Below are 21,685 nucleotides of genomic sequence, written 5' to 3'. Positions count from 1 at the left end.
TGGGGTCCCCACATATTATTCACAGGTATTAGCTTCAAAGGGTGTGCATCAACTCATTTTAATCTCAAATGGGAAGTAAGCCTAACGTCGTTAGCCTAACGCCGGTGGTGGGGAAACTGCTGGAGTCAGTTATCAAGGATGTGATAACAGCACATTTGGAAAGCGGTGAAATGATCGGACAAAGTCAGCATGGATTTGTGAAAGGAAAATCATGTCTGACGAATCTCATAGAATTTTTTGAGGATGTAACTAGTAGCGTGGATAGGGGAGAACCAGTGGATGTGGTATATTTGGATTTTCAGAAGGCTTTTGACAAGGTCCCACACAGGAGATTAGTGTGCAAACTTAAAGCACACAGTATTGGGGGTAAGGTATTGGTGTGGGTGGAGAGTTGGTTAGCAGACAGGAAGCAAAGAGTGGGAATAAACGGGACCTTTTCAGAATGGCAGGTGGTGACTAGTGGGGTACCGCAAGGCTCAGTGCTGGGACCCCAGTTGTTTACAATATATATTAATGACTTGGATGAGGGAATTAAATGCAGCATCTCCAAGTTTGCGGATGACACGAAGCTGGGTGGCAGTGTTAGCTGTGAGGAGGATGCTAAGAGGATGCAGGGTGACTTGGATAGGTTGGGTGAGTGGGCAAATTTATGGCAGATGCAATTTAATGTGGATAAATGTGAAGTTATCCACTTTGGTGGCAAAAATAGGAAAACAGATTATTACCTGAATGGTGGCCGATTAGGAAAAGGGGAGGTGCAACGAGACCTGGGTGTCATTATACACCAGTCATTGAAAGTGGGCATGCAGGTACAGCAGGTGGTGAAAAAGGCAAATGGTATGCTGGCATTTATAGCGAGAGGATTGGAATACAGGAGCAGGGAGGTACTACTGCAGTTGTACAAGGCCTTGGTGAGACCACACCTGGAGTATTGTGTGCAGTTTTGTTCCCCTAATCTGAGGAAAGACATCCTTGCCATAGAGGGAGTACAAAGAAGGTTCACCAGATTGATTCCTGGGATGGCAGGACTTTCATATGAAGAAAGACTGGATGAACTGGGCTTGTACTCGTTGGAATTTAGAAGATTGAGGGGGGATCTGATTGAAACGTATAAGATCCTAAAGGGATTGGACAGGCTAGATGCAGGAAGATTGTTCCCGATGTTGGGGAAGTCCAGAACGAGGGGCCACAGTTTGAGGATAGAGGGGAAGCCTTTTAGGACCGAGATTAGGAAAAACTTCTTCACACAGAGAGTGGTGAATCTGTGGAATTCTCTGTCACAGGAAACAGTTGAGGCCAGTTCATTGGCTATATTTAAGAGGGAGTTAGATATGGCCCTTGTGGCTACGGGGGTCAGGGGGTATGGAGGGAAGGCTGGGGCGGGGTTCTGAGTTGGATGATCAGCCATGATCATAATAAATGGCGGTGCAGGCTCGAAGGGCCGAATGGCCTACTCCTGCACCTATTTTCTATGTTTCTATGTTTCTATAGCAGTCAATTATGCCATCATTTGGGGCCTTCTGGAATGATCTGACATAGTATCTGGAGGAAATTTCCGTTCTATCTGACACCTGGTAAAAAGTGTGGGTGGACAGTGAAAAACTTTGCAACAACAATCAAATTCTTCTGTTTTTGCAGAGGTAGGTCATGTTTACTTGTTGCCTGAATTAAACATTTCCCTTTTGCTTTAGGAAGACAGGGATATTTTCAGAGTTTGCTCGTTCTCATTAAAATTCCAAAGGCCCTGAGCTAAATTAGGGCAGAATTAGATTTATTATCACTGGAATATGATGTAAAGTTTGTTGTTTTGCTGCAGCGGTACATTGCAAAGACATGAAAATCCATAAATTATAAACAAAACAAATAGCACAGAGGAAGGAATAATTGGGTAGTGTTCATGGGCTATTCAGAAATCCGATGGTGGATCTGATGTCATTAAATCATTGGTTTTCAGGCTTTTGTATCTCTCCCTGATGGTAATAATGAGAAGGAGGCACGTCTAAAATGGCGAGGGCTCTTTATAATGGGACGCTGCCATCTTGAGGCAATACCTTTGACAGATGTCCTGAACGGGGTGGAGGGTTGTGCCTGTGATGGAACTGGCTGAGTCTACAGCTCTCTGCAGCCTTTTGTGATCTGTGCATTGGAGGCTCCATATACCAGGCTGTGATGCAACCAGTCAGAATGCTTTCCACTGTACATTTACAAAATGGAGGAGGAGAAGATGGTGGCGCAACGCAGCATGCGCGGCCTCTCCGGTGAATATCTGTAATCTGTCAAGTAGGGGACCGTGTACAATTCCAATTTGATGGAGACAGACGTGAGAGTACGGAGGAACATCTAGAAAACTTCTGAAATGCCCGCTTCGCTGCCACTGCTACTGTGTGGTAACCGGAATCTCTGGAGCAGAAGGCCCTGAATCCTCAGCTTTGCTTGTTTCGGCGGCTGGGGCTAAGTCGAAGGCACTCGGCAGAGCGTGGCGCTCGGGACGCTGTATCGGAGGGACTGGTCGGAGGCTAGAAGTTTTCGGATGGACGGACTCGGTGTCGGCTGCGGTCGGCTGCTTCCAAGGCATCGGCAGTTGACGGTGCCTGGAGGTTTATGGCAGGGAGTTTCTCCCTTTTGCCGCCTGCTATCGGGACTCGGGAATCGATCAACTCGAGGACTTTTGAGACTTTATTTACCGTGCCCATGGTTTGTTCTTCATCAAATTATGGTATTGCTTTGCACTGCTGTAACTATATGTTATAATTATGTGGTTCCGTCAGTGTTAGTCTTTGGTTTGTCCTGTTTTCTGTGATATCACTCTGGAGGAACATTGTATCATTTAGTAACGCATGTATGCATTTCTAAATGACAATAAAAGAGGACTGAGTGTTCTCATAACCTAATAATCTAATCCTTGGTGACGTCCCAGACTCCTCAGACCCCTAATGAAGTAAAGGCACAGGTGTGCCTTCTTCAGGTCTGCATCAATGTGTTAGGCCAGGATAGATCTGCGATGCTAATATGCGGGAACTTGAAATTGTTCACCTGTTCCACTGCTGACCCCTCAGTGAGGGCTGGTATGTGTTTTTTTTAACTTCCTGTTACTGAAGTCCACAATCAATTCCTTGATCTTGCTAACATTGAGAGCGAGGACGTTATTGTGATACTACTCAGGCAGCAGAGCTTCCTTGCTTCTGTAAGCCTAGCAGCCATCTGAGCTTAGTGGTGTCATTGTCAAATTTATAGATGGCATTTGAGCTGTGCCTAGCCAAACAGCCGTGAGTAGAGCAGTGGGCTAAGCACGGTCCTTGAGGTGTGCCTGTGTCGACAGTCAGCAAGGAGGAGATGTTATTACTGATCTGTATTGAGTGTGGAAAATTGTAAACTGTAAATTGTGACAAATATGTAAACCTCACTCAGAACAGCAAGAATGATTCAGTCCCTTCTGTATATATTTTATTTAAAGAAAATATTTTGTAAATCCTGTTTTATTGCTTAGCTGCTGAGCTCAACTGTACCTCCACTTTTAGGTTTCCTGGCGGTCGAAGGCAATGATTAAATTGATCTATATTTACGCTTTAAAAGACTTCAACTTCACCAAGGACTATCACAATTGCCTGGAGTTCGTTCATTAAAAAATTCCAGCTAAGGTTTTATTCTTACTCAACAAATCTCTGAGAAATAGATTTCAATTTCCTTGCATGAAATTTGTGCCTGCCAAGATAAAGAATATTGTTGAGGGAGAAGTAAAACTTCTGTTTTTTATCATCTGGAATTCACATCAAGCAAACTCAGTTCCGTTGCAGCGCAGGCAGAAGCAAAGAAATCTCCTCATGGAACTGATTGAATTGAAATCTCAGAACAATATCCTCCAAGACGTGTAATAGTCTATGGCAGTGTTAATCTATATTAATTCTAAAGTATGGGAAAAAGCTGTTGTGCATTTTATAACATCAGTGAGTGATTAAAAGTGATAGTGGATAGATTTATAAAACACAAAGGAGACCATTTGGCCCATCAGTTTCATAAGGGCTTTCAAGGGAGACATTCCATTTGTCCCATTCATCTTTTCCTATTTTCTTGTACCCCTGTAACTAATTCTCTCTCACACACACCCAGCAATTTTCTGCATTTTGTCATTAATCTACACTAAAGGCTAATTTACAGTAACCAATTAACTCACCAGCTCAACTTTCAGACGCGGGAGGGAACTGGTGCGTCTGGAAGAAGCCACCATGGTCACTGAGAGAAGACGCTATTTTATTTCCAGACAAGCAGCACCGGAGTTGAGGATTGACTCTGGGTCCCAGGAGCTGTGAGGCAGTGAAACTATTTACTGTACCCTCGCAGTTGCCCTTAGCTACACTGCCTCATGATCTGCTGAACAGCGGGAACTTCTGGGGGAAAAGGGTGAACTTGATAAAGGGAGAGAGAAGAAAAAGGTAGAGTTTGATAGAGATTGAGGAGAGGAAGAGAATGTGTGTGTATGTTTATGTGTTGTGTGAGAGAGAGAGAGAGAGAGTGAGAAAGGAGGGATAGAGAGAACAGGCAGAAAGAAAGAGCGGGAAAGACAGTCAGAGACAGACAAGCAGGCAGGCAGAGAGGAAGGGAGGAAAGATCACCCTACCTAGTCTGCAGAGGTGCAGGACATCCTTGAAGAAATTGAGTGAGAGGCTGCAGTGAGGTTGTGAGGCCTACAGTCAGTCTCAGCAAAAAGCAGAGAGGGTCATGGCACAAGAGATTTTGAAGTGGATAGCAAATGAGATAACCACCTCAGGGAACCCAGCAACAGAGTTGGAATTGATATCAAGATTCAGAAAGCGATGGTGAGCAGAGTCAGTCACCGAGTAGTAAACAGGGCTAGGTGAGTATTGCTACTACTTTTACATTTTAACAGTCTAAGAGGAACCAACCCTGAGATTTTGAGGAGGAAGAAGAGGGAAAGAGGGAGAGAAGGAGAGAGGAAGAGAGAGAAAATCAATGCCACTTCCAGTGTCCATCTACCTTCATATCTTCTGCAAATTTAGCTGCAAGGCCATCAATTCCATCATCTAAATCATTTTCATATCATCTACAAAGAAGTTGTCCCAATACCCAGCCCCTGTGGAAAACCTTCAGTCACCGGCAGCCAATCTGAAAAGTCCCTCTTTATTCCTATACTTTGCCTCTAGCCAATCAGCCAGTTTTCTATTCAAGCTAGTATTTTTTCTGTACTACCGTGGGCGCTTATCTTGTTAGGCAGCCTCATGTTTGACACCTTGTCAAAGGCCTTCTGAAAGTCCAAGCAAAGAACTTCCACTGACTCTCCTCTGTCTCTTCTTACTATTATTTTTGCAAAGAATTCCCACACATTTGTCAGGAAAGATTTCCCTTTAAGGAAACCATGCTGACTTTGCCCTGCGCCTCCAAGTACCCCAAAACTTCATCCTTAATATTGGATTCCAACTTCTCCCCTACCACTGAAGTCATTTCCTTATATTGTCTTTTCCTCTGCCTCTCTTCTTCTTAAAGAATGGAGTGACATTTGCAATTTTCCTGCCCTCTGGAACCATTCCAGATTCTAGTGATTATTGAAAGATCATTACCAATGCCTCCACAATCTCTTCAGTTACCTCTTTCATAATGCTGGGGTATAGTCTATTTGGTTCTGGTACCTTATATACCTTCAGACTTTCAGCTTCCCAAGCACCTTCTCCTTCATCATAGAAATTACACCCACTTCTGCCCTGATATTCTCAAATTTCTGGCATACAGCTTGTGCCTTTACCTCCGCAAGCCTTCTAGGGCCTGCTGCAGTGAAGCATTCCTGCAGCATGATACCCCCACCACCATGCTTCATGGTAGGGATGGTGTGTTTGTGATGATGTATGGTGTTTAGCTTACGCCAAAAATAGCATTTAGTCTGATGGCCAAAAAGATCAATTTTGGCTTCATTAGATCATAGAATCTTCTTCTGGCAAACTCTAGCTGACATTTCATGTGAGTTTTTTCAACAATGGCTTTCTCTTTGCCATTCTCCCATAAAGCTGCGACTGGTGAAGCACAGTTGTTGTATGCGCAGTCTCTCCCATCTCAGCCACTGAATTTGTAACTCCTTCAGAGTTGTCATAGGTCTCTTGGTGGCCTCCCTCACTAGTTCTTTTCTTGCATGGTCACTCAGTTTTTGAGGATGGCCTGCTCTAGGCAGATTTACAGCTGTGCTACATTCTTTCCATTTCTTGATGATTGACTCTACTGTACTCGAAGGGATATTCAGTGACTTGGAAATTTTCTTGTACCCATCTCCTGACTTGTGCTTTTCAATAACCTTTTTGCGGAGTTGCTTGGAGTGTTCTTTTGTCTTCATGGTGTAGTTTTTGTCAGGATACTGACTCACCAGTAGTTGGGCTTTCCAGATACAAGTGCATTTTTACTACAATCAATTGAAACACCTTGACTGCACACAGGTCTCCAAAAACAGATCTCCATTTAACTAATTATGTGGCTTTTAAAACCAATTGTCTGCACCAGTGATGATCTGGTGTGTCATATTAAAGGCGGTAAATACTAAAGCAATCAAATATTTTGTGTTTTATATTTGTAATTATTTAGATTACCTTGAAGGGATCTGTTTTCACTTTGACACAGAAGAGTCTTTTTCTGTTGATCAGTGTCAAAGAAAAAAACCAAATTAAATCCACTGTGATTCAGTGTTGTAAAACAATAAAACATGAATAGGCACTGTATAGGCACACTAAGCTACTCGAGATTCATCTCCTTACAGGCAGCCACAAAACTAAGAAACCCAACAGAGCTCATTGGAAATAGAAGACTGCCAAACACGCAAAGTATAGAAAAAAAAACCTAATTGTTTAAACAATAAAAGTAAGCAAAAAACATTCAGAACTGAAGTTAATGAAAGTGAGTCCACAGCCACAAAGGCATTCCAGGAGCCCGCTAGTTGCAGACCAATAGTTCGGGACAGAGACAAATAGGTCTTGCATGTAGCGAGCAGAACACTGGCCTGTCCCTTGCCTCTGGCCCCAACACCCTGACCTTTTCAATCTGTCCCAACCCAAAGCTTAAATCGGCAAAACAGCGGGCCCTTCTTTCCAATTCGGCCCGGCACTTAATTCACTTAAACATTGGCGCGTTCCTCCCTCTCAGGCCCAGGCCCCACTGCCATGCCTTGGTTGTGCTGCTTTGAATCACTTCCAAGCCCACTCCAGCAGCCAAACATTGGCTCGTTTCCCATTCTTGGGCAGGGGCCACACTGCCTCAATTTGGCTCAGACATGCCGCGCTGCACCTTCGAGACTTCAGTTCACACTGCAAATATGGCAGGATGTTCAGGCGATTCAAAAGGTCAACTCCAAAAGAGAAATAACGGGCTATTGATCGCAGTGATCATTTTTGAGAATAACAGTGAGTAATAAAGTAGGTAACAGTTATGTTTGTTGCTAGCAAGTCGTCGCTGTGCCTCACCAACGCCATCTTAAACTGGAACATAGCTTCCCAGGGGAAGGCATCACTAGTCAAATTTGTCAAACTACGGACCGCTCTGCTGTACAGGAGGGGAAAAATTCCAGGTTAAATCTTCAGTATTGAGAGAGTGCTACACTATTGAAGGTGCTATCTTTAGACTGAAATCCAATCTCTTTTCTGGGATGGATACAAAAGTTTCAAAGTAATTTTTGACAAATATTGAAGAGTTTATTTGGGCATCATTGGTAGAATTCATCAATTAAACTAAGTCTGTAAAGTAAATGATCATCACTTTTCTGTTTATGTAGTCTTGCTCTGTAGTCAGTTATGTAGCTGGTTTGGTTGGAGTTATATGAAGTTTCAAGTATAAAAAAATGAGATTGTATAGGAAAACTGCTTGTGAAACTCCGATCAACAGAATGTTTCAGGAACTAAATGAAGCATCTTCATCTGTCTGTCTCAAACATGTGATCTTCATGACCTTGGACCAGAGCAGCTTGTGCTTAGGAACACTATGATCCTTATATTCCCCACCTGAGTCATAAAATATATCAAGAAATATGTATCAATAGTCTCATTCCCATTCTGAGATGTCTATCCATGGCCTCCTCTACTGTAAAGATGAACATGCCCTTACACTTCCTCCCTTACCACCATTCAGGGCCCCAAACAGTCCTTCCAGGTGTGGCAACACTTCACCCGTGAGTCGACTGGGGTGATATACCGCTTCTGGTGCTCCCGATGTGGCCTTTTATATATTGGCGAGACCCGACGCAGACTGGGAGACCGCTTTGCTGAACATCTACGCTCTGCCCGCCAGAGAAAGCAGGATCTCCCAGTGGCCACACATTTTAATTCCACATCCCATTCCCATTCTGACATGTCTATCCACGGCCTCCTCTACTGTAAAGATGAAGCCACACTCAGGTTGGAGGAACAACACCTTATATTCCGTCTGGGTAGCCTCCAACCTGATGGCATGAACATCGACTTCTCTAACTTCCGCTAAGGCCCCACCTCCCGCTCGTACCCCATCTGTTACTTATTTTTATGCACACATTCTTTCTCTCACTCTCCTTTTTCTCCCTCTGTCCCTCTGAATATACCTCTTGCCCATCCTCTGGGTTCCCCCCCACCCCCCGTCTTTCTTCCCGGACCTCCTGTCCCATGATCCTCTCGTATCCCCTTTTGCCTTTCACCTGTCCAGCTTTTGGCTCTATCCCTCCCCCTCCTGTCTTCTCCTATCATTTTGGATCTCCCCTTCCCCCTCCAACTTTCAAATCCCTTACTCACTCTTCCTTCAGTTAGTCCTGACGAAGGGTCTCGGCCTGAAACGTCGACTGCACCTCTTCCTACGGATGCTGCCTGGCCTGCTGCATTCACCAGCAACTTTGATGTGTGTTGTGTAATACTGATGCATCTGATTTTAGTTTCTCTTTCTCAAACTGCAGGGTTTGTTGTTGCTTGAATTTCCAGCATCTGCAGAATTCCTGTTGTATCAATAGTCTGGCAGGATCAATTTCACCACAGCTATTTTAACAGTTCTGGTGGGAGAACACCTATCAATTTCTTCAAGGACAAATAGGGACAACCAATTAATGTTGGTCTTAACAGCAACTTCCACTTTCCATAAACAATTTTTAAAAAAAGACTTTGATCACATTGACCAAGGTTGGGATGCTAATTTATCTCCGGCAGCTCAGTCCCTCCGTGAAAACCCTGAGCAAGCTGTCCCTCATCAGCCATGGACCTAAAAATATTAACGATTTTTAATTAGAATGCATTCACCTGATATTTTGAGATTTCTTCTTGATCTCGTTCCAGCAGAGGTTCATCTCCCCGAAGTGCTGTTAAAATGCCTGTGAGTCAATTCTTTTGTTCTCTTTGTTTGGTTTTCACATTTGTTCCAAGCATCTTGAATTAACAATTGTAACTATAAAGATAATTATAATAGTGTATTAAAATATATGTTTGAATATTTCAAACAAATGATTTGCACTGAGTCATTATTAGTTTTACTATTTGTTTTTTTTATGTTGATTTTGTTAGTGTACCAAAAATATATATAATCACAATATTGCTATAATAACACAAAAATTAACAACTATGGATGTTGTTAATCTGAAATAAAAATAGAAAATGGAGTAAGTATTAGTTTCCTTCCATATAAGCTGCTTGACCTACTGGGTATTTTCAGCCTTTTCAGTTTCAATTACACTCATGATAATGCACAACACTTAGGAAATAGCTGTTAACTTGTGTAATGCCCTGGTTCACATTTTCACTCTAATGCGGTAGGTATTTCATTTAGCAGCTCTGTAAGAGCAGTCTGTTCTGCTTTCAGCCTGTTTGGGATATTGTTGAAGATAAGGGATGATGTGGAATGTGAGTCATCCAATTAGCGAGAGATTTTCTTGGTGAGGGACAATAAGATTGGTCTTGAGTTTTTTGTTCGGTGGAAGATGAAGAGAGAAGACGCTGGGGAGAATCGGTGGTAGCATACGAATTGGTAGGAGACCCATTTGTTCAAGATGGATTGTGAGCAACATTTGGAAGGTGATGTGGTTGTTCACGCTGACCGAGGGCCCAGTGAGTGACAGAGAAGTTCAAGATGAGCTTCAACTTGTGCACACTTGACTGTTTAGTTAGAATGGGTCCTTTTCTTTTTTGTTATTCTTTACTAAACCTTTAATTAGTTAAGACTCATAAATCTAATTCCTTTAATTGTATGATGTGTGCTGTCTATTATTTCATGGCACTAACTTGTAACAGAGTACACAGCGTCCATACAAACTAGGGTTTGGGGTGGGATGAGCCGTCTCAGTCTCAGGAGTTTGGTGGGACTTGAGAGTCCTAGACTTACACAGCCAAGGAAACCAGGGTGTTTTACTAGTATTTACAGAGAAAACTTGTGTTCCCCCAACCTTAAACATCAAATGATAAAATGCTTCCCTCTTTATTTACCTAGGGAATTCTCATCCATGATCTTCACTAGAGTGTACATACCACCTGTGGCCAGCTATAATCAAGTACTTGAGATACTGCATGATGCCATCTCCAAAGAAGGAACAGTCCATCCACATGCATTTCAAATTATATTCAGGGACTTCAACCAGGTTTGTCTGAAGAAATCACTGCTCAGTTACCATCAGCATATAACCTGTAGCACAGGAAGCCCCAGCACACTAAAGCACTGTTGCACTATGATAAGGAATGCCTACCATTCCATGCCCAGACCACTATTTGCGAAATCTGTCCCTTCTCCCACCTGCATACAGGCCAGACTAAAAAGCAAACCTCCAGAGATTAGAACAACAAGGAAGTGATTGCAGGAGGGAGAGGAGCAGCTATAGGATGGATTTGAGTCGGTGGACTGGGCCGTATTCAACAACTCCTCCGTGGACCTGAAACACCACAGTTACCACGGACTTTATAAAAGCAGAGATAGATGAGTGTGTCCCTACAAAAACATTCAGAGTCTTCCCTAACTAGAAGCTCTGGATGAACCATGAGTTCCGTAATCTGCTGAGGGCCAGATCAGAGACATTCAAGTCTGGTGACCAAGGAAGTTACAAGAGGTCCAGGTATGGTCTTTGGAAAGTCATCTCACGGTCAAAGTGGCAATTCTGGACTAAACATGAATCAATGAAGTTTAGTCAGTTTAATCAGCAGATTACAGATTACAGATTACAGATCTCATTGACCCTTCACTCAACCCTGGAATATCTGGACAGCAAAGATGCATACATCAGGATGCTGTTTATCAACTACAGCTCAGCATTCAACACTATCATCTCCTGAAAACTAATCAATAAACTTCAAGATCTTGGCTTCAATACCTCCATGTGCAATTGGAGCCTCGATCTCCTCACTTGCAGACCCAGTCAGTTTGGATTGGCGACAACACCTCCTCCACGATCTCCATCAGCACAGGTACACCACAGGTCTGTGTGCTTAGTCCCCTGATCTACTCACTTTACACTTACAGCTGTGTGGCTAAGCACAGCCCCAATGCCATATTCAAGCATATAGCCGACTCAAAGGTGGTGATGAGTCTGCATATAGGAGGGAGACTGAAAACCTGAGTGAGTGCGACCACAACAATGTCTTACTCAATGTCAGCAAGACCAGGTGGCTGATTATTAACTGCAGAGGGAGGAAACCAGAGATCCATGAGCCAGTCCTCATTGGAGGATCAGAGGTGGACAGGGCCAGTAACTTTAAATTCCTTGGTGCTATCATTGCAGAGGGCCTGTCCTGGGCCTAGCACGCTAGTGCAATTACTAAGAAAGCACAGCAGCGCCGCTACTTCTGGAGTTTTGAAAGATTCCGCATGAAAATCAAAATCAAAATCAAAATCAAAAAACTTTATTGCCATTCTAACCATACATCAGCTCTGCAGGGCAGAATGAGACAGCGTTTCCCAGGAGCAGTGCAATCATAACATAACAAGCGCAACACTAAATAATAAACATAACAATAAATAGTAAAACATAACAGCCACATGTCAGTTAAAATCAAGTTGTAAGTGTCCAGTGCAAGTTAAATGTGTCCAAAGCAGAGTCAGGTAGAGCAGCTATTTAGCAGTCTGACTGCCTGTGGGAGGAAGCTGTTTAGTAGCCTTGTGGTTTTAGTTTTGATGCTCCTGTAACACTTGCCTGATAGTAGAAGAACAAACAGTTCATGGAGAGGGTGTGAGGGGTCTTTAATGATGTACCGTGTCTTCTGGAGGCATCGACTCTGAAAGAGGTCTTGGACAGAAGGTAGGGAGACCCCAATAACCTTCTCTACTCCCCTAACCACCCTCTGTTAGGCTTTCTTGTTGACAGCACTGCAGCTGGAGTACCAGGTTGTGATGCAAAAGGTCTAAACTTTGACAAACCTCTACAGATGTGTGGTGGAGGTATTTGGACTGGCTGCATCACTACCTGATATGGAAACACTAAAGTCCTTCAATGGAAAATCATACAAAGGTAGTGGATATGGCCCAGTCCATCAAGTGTAAAGCCCTCCCACCATTGAGCACATCCACATAGAGCATTGTTGCAGGAAAGCAGCAACCATCATCAGGGACCCCCACCATCCAGAACATGCTCTCTTTCACTACTGCCTTTAGGAAGAAGGTACAGGAGCCTCAGGTCTCACACTACCAGGCTCAGGAACAGTTATAACCCCTCAACCATCAGGCTTTTGAACCAAGGGGGATAACCTCACTCAACTTCACTTGCCCCATCACTGTAATATTCCCACAACCTATGAGCTCACTTTCAAGGACTCTCCATCTTGGTATTTATTTATTTATTATTTGCTTCTTTTTGCATTTGCGCAGCTTACTATCTTTTGCATGCTGGTTGAACGCCCAGTTGGTGCTGTCTTTCATTGATTCTATTATGGTTATTATTCTATTATGGATTTGATTGAGTACACCCACAAGAAAATGAATTTCAGGGTTGTATATGGTGACATATAAGTACTTTGATAATAAATCTACTTTACGTTAAGATGTGAAGGCACGACAGTGGTGCAGCATGTTTCAAACATAATGTAGAGATATAACAGCAATGCGGGCCCACCAGTCTGTGCTGCTGTTAGGTGATGAGGGGAAAAATTGCAATTTAACAAAAAGCACAGCATGGCTTTATATAAAATTGATGAAAGTAATGGTTATTAAAGATTTATACATAAAATGTCTACACAAAAGAATGTTAGGTTGTAATGAATAAGCAAAATAGTAGAAATAGCAAGGGTTATGTCAAGCACATTGTATGTCTCCTACTGCAAACAAGTATTTTGCTACATGAGTTGCTTCCAAATTGTGCATTTATGAAATAATAGGTATCAAATTCCGTGGTGGATATCCAATATTTGTGTACTTTCATTATGGTTTTTTGAACCTTGAAGGATTCTAGCAATTAGACAGCTGCTACCTTCATTGCTGATTAGTGCCCAAGTTTGTGTAGACTACTTTAATTACAGCTTACGAGGGGTGCTTGATAAGTTCACGGCCTAAGGTTGAAGGAGTCAATTTTAGAAAACCTAGCACATTTATTTTTCAACATAGTCCCCTCCTACATTAACACACTTAGTCCAGCAGTCGTGGTGCATACGGATCTTGGACCTCCAGAAAGTGTCCACAGATGGGTGATTGATAAATCCGTGGCCTAAGGTAGACGGAGATGAGTTATACAACTCTCGTTACATGCACATGCAGGTTAACTCTTTGAGTGATTATGCAGAAAGTTTGAAGTTAATAACTCATCTCCTTCTACCTTAGGCCACAAACTTATCAATCACCCCTCGTATAATAAAGAACTGTGAGAAAAACAAATAATTATCAACATATTCTCTATGGTTTATCTGTGGTACTCATAGTGATATATTGAGTTCCTATTGCCTTTCCTTTGCCTTAAACACTGGCAAATTTCAGAGTATCAGTCTGTAATGCAAACATTTCCTTTTACCTCTGCAACAACAGCTTTATGCAGTTATCAATAAAAGGGTGATTACTAATAATCAGACTTTAAGGAGAGACTTTACTGCTTTCCCACAACATTCAAAAATATGGCATTGATGCACACAGCTACCAATAAGCATTTCACCTACATAGGCCAAAATCTTTGTCGTAATATTGGTTTGGTGAAGAAGGTCCTCAAACCCATTGAACCAAATCCTTCTCGAAAGCTAAGTTGACAGTTTTACCCTTGCAAGATCTAGTTTGTCATGACTACTATGTTTTCCAGATTATTGTCTATATAGACTATATAGAAGAAAATAATGCTTTACATTAGTTCTAAATTTCAGTAACGCATTTTGAAACTGTTTATTTGTCTTACAGTTCTGGAATGAACTGTCCAAACAATAAGACAAGTCTTACTTTTCCAATTCATTAAGTACATGATGAGATTTTGTCAGAATATTCTACTTTGAGATATCTTTGAAGCTAAGTTATTCCTTACAATGTTTTTCTCATCTGGGCTGACAGACTAGAATTAGATATACTACTGCAGCTGTGATCTCAGTTGATCTCTGAGGGAAGAGTTTAACCAATTTGATAATACAGTTTATCTGTTACTTAATATCAGTTTAGTTTAGACTTGGTGAATCTCAAATTCACCAAGAGAGAAAGAAACCAGGGAATTATAGACCGGTAAGCCTGACATCGGTGGTGGGGAAACTGCTGAAGTCAGTTATCAAAGATGTGATAACAGCACATTTGGAAAGCGGTGAAATCATCGGACAAAGTCAGCATGGATTTGTGAAAGGAAAATCATGTCTGACGAATCTCATAGAATTTTTTGAGGATGTAACTAGTAGAGTGGATAGGGGAGATCCAGTGGATGTGGTATATTTGGATTTTCAAAAGGTTTTTGACAAGGTCCCACACAGGAGATTAGTGCGCAAACTTAAAGCACACGGTATTGGGGGTATGGTTATTGATGTGGATGGAGAATTGTTTGGCAGACAGGAAGCAAAGAGTGGGAATAAACGGGACCTTTTCAGAATGGCAGCAGTGACTAGTGGGGTACCGCAAGGCTCAGTGTTGGGACCCCAGTTGTTTACAATATATATTAATGACTTAGATGAGGGAATTAAATGCAGCATCTCCAAGTTTGCAGATGACACGAAGCTGGGCAGCAGTGTTAGCTGTGAGGAGGATGCAGGGTGACTTGGATAGGTTAGGTGAGTGGGCAAATTCATGGCAGATGCAATTTAATGTGGATAAATGTGAGGTTATCCACTTTGGTGGCAAGAACAGGGAAACAGATTATTATCTGAATGGTGGCTGATTAGGAAAAGGGGAGGTGCAATGAGACCTGGGTGTCATTATACACCAGTCATTGAAAGCCGGCATGCAGGTACAGCAGGCGGTGAAAAAGGCGAATGGTATACTGGCATTCATAGCAAGAGGATTCGAGTACAGGAGCAGGGAGGTACTACTGCAGTTGTACAAGGCCTTGGTGAGACCACACCTGGAGTTTTGTGTGCAGTTTTGGTCCCCTAATCTGAGGAAAGACATTCTTGCCATAGAGGGAGTACAAAGAAGGTTCACCAGATTGATTCCTGGAATGGCAGGACTTTCATATGGTGAAAGACTGGATCGACTAGGCTTATACTCTCTGGAATTTAGAAGATTGAGGGGGGATCTGATTGAAACATATAAAATCCTAAAGGGATTGGACAGGCTAGATGCAGGAAGATTGTTCCCAATGTTGGGGAAGTCTAGAACGAGGGGTCACAGTTTGAGGATAAAGGGGAAGCCTTTTAGGACTGAGATGAGGAAAAACTTCTTCACACAGAGAGTGGTGAATCTGTGGAATTCTCAGCCATAGGAAACAGTTGAGGCCAGTTCATTGGCTATATTTAAGAGGGAGTTAGATAAGGCCCTTGTGGCTAAAAGGATCGGGGGTATGGAGAAAAGACAGCTATAGGGTTCTGAGTTGGATGATCAGCCATGATAGTACTGAATGGAGGTGCAGGCTCGAAGGGCCGAATGGCCTACTCCTGCACCTATTTTCGATGTTTCTATGTTTCTAAATCAAGAGCAGAATGTATGGGTGCATAAGATCATGTCATAAATTCCACTCAAATAGGTATGTGAGAATGTTTTTTTTTGGCATGTGCGTACATGTGTGTGCGTCTGTGCGTGTGTGTGTGTGTGTGTGTGTGTGTGTGTGTGTGTGTGCGTCTGTGTGTGTGTGTGTGTGTATGTGTGTGTGTGTGCGATGTTGGCGGGGCGATGTCTTTTTTCATGCCTTTACAAGGCGAGGAGCGAGAGAGAAAGAGACCGTGTGGCATGTCACTCCTCACACAGACATTTCGTAGTATTTTTCCCGTTATTTTATGAGGTCGAGTTGCGATCTCGACACGGATGGAAAGCATACTTGGGAGCGGCCCCAACTGGGTTCGAACCCGGGAACCTCCATTCCAGAGTCTGGCACTGATGTCATTGTGCCACCAGCCGGCCCTTGTGTGAGAATGGTTTAGTAAACTGATTCATTTCAATATCAAATCAACCATAACTTATACTCATGGAAACTTTGGGAAATTAGTACCTGTTGTTTAACAATCATAAGATTGTAACAGCTGATTCTAGAAACTGCATCATACAGAAATGTGGAATGTATGTAGTTGCCTAGAAACTGGAGTTCACCATTTTTCGTTGCACTTCGTAGGCACTGCAGTCGGTGGTAATGGCCCTCCAATCTGCTGAAAAGCGGGGGAAGTGAATATTAAAGGTAGTGGTATGACATTGTGTAAACCAATTCATGTGCTAAAACACATGTTGTGTGGTTGCCATTGGGATCTGTATAAATAGATTTTTCAGCCACAATATCAACATACTGGCTGCTGAAAAGAATCTAGAGTATTCAAGTCAACACTTTCATTACAATTTATGCTATTCCCTGCTCCTTTACTTGATTACAACTAATTGAGCTAGATATGATTGCTATTTCAATTTAATATTCATAAAGTAGCTTTCATGTGTAATTTGTCAAGAAAAAAAGGCATTAATGGGCCCAACAATGGGATGTCAAACTGATTGAGCTTATTTGGAACATGATAGATCCTAAGAAGGTAAACCAGAGAGTGGTATGCCCTTGGTTAATAACACAGAATGCAAAGTTACTGTTTTCACTTAGATATATTTATATACATAGATCTCTGATTGTATCAAAGAGAAAAGGAGCAGTCATTTATTGAATTAAAGATCTATGGATATATGTATTGTAAAAGTGAGTAAAGAATTAAGTTGAAAGGTCTTTTTTCATTTCCAATTAATGTGATCTTGTGAATGCAACGGATCAAGGGTTAAAATGAATCAAAACCGATGGTGAAGATTGGAGAGTGAATGGAATTGAAATCTTAATTCTAAGCTTCACATTTGCTCTTGTTTGTCACTTGAAGTTATTTTATTGTCTGTTCTTGTATTTTGGTGGTCTGCCACGGCTCTGTAGATAACCATAGCAAATAATTACTTCCGTCATTTTTTCTTGGGAGTTACAAAATGAAGTCATTTCACCTGTAATTTCAGTTGTAGCAGATGATATCCTGGGTCTTAGGAAGACCTATGAGTGCTTAAAATCTCAAAAGATATGGATATTAGCTACTAATTCTAACAGGAACAGAGAACCTGGAAGCCGAACTAAAATGGACCAGAGGCTGGGAGTTAAAAGTAAAATGGAAACAGGGGCTCTAGGAGTTTAAGAGAAGAGGGAATAGAGGTCTCAGAAGTTTATAAATAGCAAGAAGAGTGACCTAGAATGTTCAGTAAAATAGCAGGAACATAGGTGCCAATAGTTTAGAAACATGAGCAGAGGCTAAGTATGTCACTGAAGAGCTGCAGAGCATCGAAATAGACAGAGGTGAAGAGGGAGATGCCATTGCCCGTGTCTACACCAACAAAAAGGTAGAGAGAGTGATGAGATCCTGTCAGCAGACTTTATGGAGCCAGGAAAGAAGTTAAATACCAATATGTGATGCTAGTTGATACAGAAATATTAAGGTGGGGCAGGTGAATGACTTGCTGAAGAAATAATATAAAAGGGATGGCTTTAGAAACTTGAGGAATTGTACCATGTCTGAGGGAGGGGGAGCACCACAACCAAGGTGAGCTGCACATCAGCAGGAACAAGATCAATATCCTCAAGGTGGAGTGTCCTATACCGTAGGGAAGGATTAAAGTAATTCGGCAAATAGAAGGAAATGGAGGAAAACAAGGCTAAAAATAAGAAATAGGGATTCAGGTGAAAGACTATTTAGAAAAACAAAGGGAAAGATCATAGTGCAGGATAATGACAGGGATAACGATAACCAGAACATATCAGAAAGGTTCAGAATGTATAAAGTTAAGTGTGCACTGGCAAGCAGAGTCAGACTAAGGGGAACTGATAAAACGAAATGAAATTCTTTTTACCTGGATGTATGCATCATTTTTAACAAATGAGGTAATAGGCCAACAGAAATGAATGGGAAAGAGCAAAGAGCCATTACAGAGACTGATTGCAGGGTAATATGTTAATTAAATTACGAGCAGTGCAGATAAGCTAGTCAAAACCCTTTACTCTTGGACAGTGGTTCCCAATCTGGGATCAATGGACTCTTTGGTTAATGGTAGGGGTACGTGGCATAGAGAAGGCTGGAGTGATGAGTCTAAAATGAGAGAACACAGGCTTATGGTCAGTGGGAGAAATTCAAGGGTAATCTGGGGAGCAAGATGTGTGCACAGAAAGAAGGTAGTGGGTATGAACTATGGATTTTAAAAGATCAAAGTTGGGAACTAAATATTCAGATATATTTGGCATTAGGCAGATGATAGGTGGTGTGTTAACTCTGTTAACAAAGGATCAGATCATAACAATGCTGAGGAATGATACTGGTTCTGAAAATCAAGATGTAGAGTTGGTTTGGTCAGAAATAGGAAGTAACAAGAATGAGATGTTGCTGATGGGAGTAGTTTAATGGCTCCCTTCCAATAACTATACAGTAAATCATGAAATAATGGGCTTTATAAGAAATGGATTGCAATAATCATGCCTGTTTTAATTATTGTATAGACTGAATAAATTAAATTTGCAACAGTAGGCTTGAGGATAAGTTCCTATAGGATATTCGACACTGTTTCTTAGAACAATCTATTGAGGGACCAATCAGTGAATAAACAATTTGTATTTTGCATTGTGCAATAAGACAAGATTAATTAATACTCACATAGTAAAGGATCCCCAAGAACAGAGAGACCATAGCATGGTAGAATTTCAAAATCAGTTTGAGAGAGGACAATCTGGGTATGAAATTAGTGTCCTGAATGTAAATAAGGGCAATTATAATAGCATGAGTTCGGAGTTTCTAAGTAGACCAACAAGATAGGTAAATAGGTAAGGTGGCAAAGACTCAGTACTTTGTAAATCTCAGTACATATGAGAAAGAAAGGCTGTGGTGAAGGTACACAATCTGTAGCTAACTGGAGGTTAAGGATGATTATCAAACTTAAAGGAAATGCAAACAATATTACAAAAAGATTTGGTGAGTCAAAGCATAAGCAAGCAAGTTTATTTGTATAGCACATTTCAAACACAAGGTAGTTCAAAGTGCTTTACATAGAACAGGATATAAAAATAAAACATCAAAATTCAGACAATATATAAAATCACACCAAAAGTGGATATGATAAATAAAAGCTACAGTGCAGGAGATTCCAATTAAAAGTTGCAGTGAAAAGAAAAGTTTAAAGCCTCGATTTAAAAGAGCTTAAAGTTGGGGCAGACTTCAGATCTTCTGAAAAGTTATTCCAGATATGTGGGACATAGTAACTAAAAACTGCTTCACCATGTTTAGTTTTGACCCTGTGGACGGTAAGCAGACCTGCCCCAGATGACCTGAGAGCTCGGGAAGGTTCATGATGCAACAGGAGATCGGAGATGTATTTAGGCCCTAGACCATTCAGTGTTTTATAAACCAGTAGAAATATTTTAAAGCCAATCACCAAATGGACAGGAAGCCAGTGTAGTGATCTGAGAACTGGAGTGATAAGTTCTACTTTCTTAGTCTTAGTGAGGACTTTAGCAGCACTGTTCTGAATGAGCTGCAGCTGTCTGAGGGACTATTTACAGAGACCTGTGAAAACACCATTACAGTAGTCAAACCTACTAAAATAAATGCATGGGCAAGTTTTTCTAGATCTTGCTGAGACATAAGCCTGTGACATAAACTTCTGCTATATTTTTTAAGTCATAACTTGACAAAGCAACCTATTTGGGTGCAGTGTACTTCTGGTAACTCAACACCAACCAGGACGAATTGAACTGCATGAACTGCAGTTCCTACTCCCTAAGTATTCTTTCCCTCCATTACTAACACAAGTGGGCACAGTATGATGCATCTGCAAAATATATTGCAGCCTTTCACTAGGCTACTTCAAAAACCTCTCCTATATCCAAGACCTCTACCGTCAAGATGGAAAGGGTAAGAATACCAACAGCTTTATGTTCCTCTCCAGTTTGCACACAATCAAGACTTGGAAGTACACTGCAATTTTTTCCTTGTCATTGGGCCAAAATCACGGAACTGCCCAATTAAGAGTATTATGAGAGCACTTTTACCAGAAGGACCACAGTTGTTCAAGAAGGTAGCTCACTGTCTTCTAAAGGCCATAAGGGATGTCAAGTAAACACTGGCCTTGCTGGAGACGCCCATATTTTGAAAAAGGAATGCACAAAAAAACTGACAATTAACAGTACTCATTTATCTTCACAGGTAAAATATGGCCAGCATTCTATTTCCCTATTATATTCCTGTGTTTGGACAGCGGGGTATGGAGATCATGCAAAGTGAACCGAATTTATAAAGAGCTTCTGGAAGCACAGGAATAATTGATAATTTGTTCAGTCCTGCAGTGAACCATCTGTCATCGACAACACTCAAATCCCTGGCACAGAATACCTTCACAGCTTGTTCCATCAGTCTGTCAATAGTTGGAGCACTGCCATTTGTGATAAGACTTATTTTGCATCAAGTACATGTCAATATTTATTAAAAAAAGACAAATGATAATCAAACAGGAAGAACCAGACTACTAATGTTGTACTTGCTCTTTGTACAGAGGGGAATGTGCCTTTTGGGAACAAGGCTAGACTTGGAGTGATGGAATCTAACAGACTAACGTGAACTACTCAACCTTTCTTCTTATGCCAACCCTTTCACCCCATGAATCAATCTGATGGAGCCTACTCAGCTCTACGTCCAGTGCAAGTATTTTTTTCTTAATCACAGAGGAAAAATCTGTATGCTATATCTAAACTCCCTTTTAATATTCGATATCTCTTGAAACAAAGACCATTATTGCATCAGTTTTTCTAATTCCTTGCTGTACATGTATATTGATCCAAGCCCTAAGCTTCAGGGACTCGCAGAATATCATATTCTAGGTAACTGGAATGTTAAAAAGTATTAAAATAAGCTGGTTTTGCATTGCAATGTGTGTACTCATGTGCACTAGGTTAGTACTGCTACATTGGGAGAAGTTATTGAGATCTGTATTCCTTTTCATTTCCACCCGTCCTTGAAGCCAGGTTATCTAATGTTCCTTAGTTGAATCAATTACATTAGCTAATATTTATAACCAAAAGATTCAAAGTCCCAAAACCTCTTTCTTGATTGTATCTGAACCTATCCTGGGCCCAGCACGCTGACGCAGTCATTAGTGACCCTACTTCATTGGGAGTTTGGGAGATTTG

General features: G+C 41.5%; 1 protein-coding gene across 4 annotated transcripts in view; it reads right to left on the bottom strand.

The window, feature by feature from the left end:
- The window catches only part of drp2 (dystrophin related protein 2), a 123,166-nt gene that overhangs the window by 83,039 nt on the left and 18,442 nt on the right, over positions 1 to 21,685 (bottom strand). For 3 of the 4 annotated variants that reach the window (XM_072270548.1, XM_072270544.1, XM_072270545.1), the window contains exon 2: positions 9,240 to 9,384. In XM_072270548.1, the coding sequence (XP_072126649.1) occupies positions 9,240 to 9,286 (47 nt within the window). In that variant the 5' untranslated portion in view covers positions 9,287 to 9,384. Of the gene's footprint in view, positions 1 to 9,239; positions 9,385 to 16,504; positions 16,552 to 21,685 lie in introns of those variants that run through there. The other variant, XM_072270547.1, reaches the window with a different exon arrangement.

This window comes from Mobula birostris, chromosome 10, assembly GCF_030028105.1.
Source record: "Mobula birostris isolate sMobBir1 chromosome 10, sMobBir1.hap1, whole genome shotgun sequence".
NCBI classification, from domain to species: Eukaryota; Metazoa; Chordata; class Chondrichthyes; order Myliobatiformes; family Myliobatidae; genus Mobula; species Mobula birostris.
Note: the sequence above shows the minus strand (reverse complement) of the source record. Positions and strands in the feature narration are given on the sequence as shown.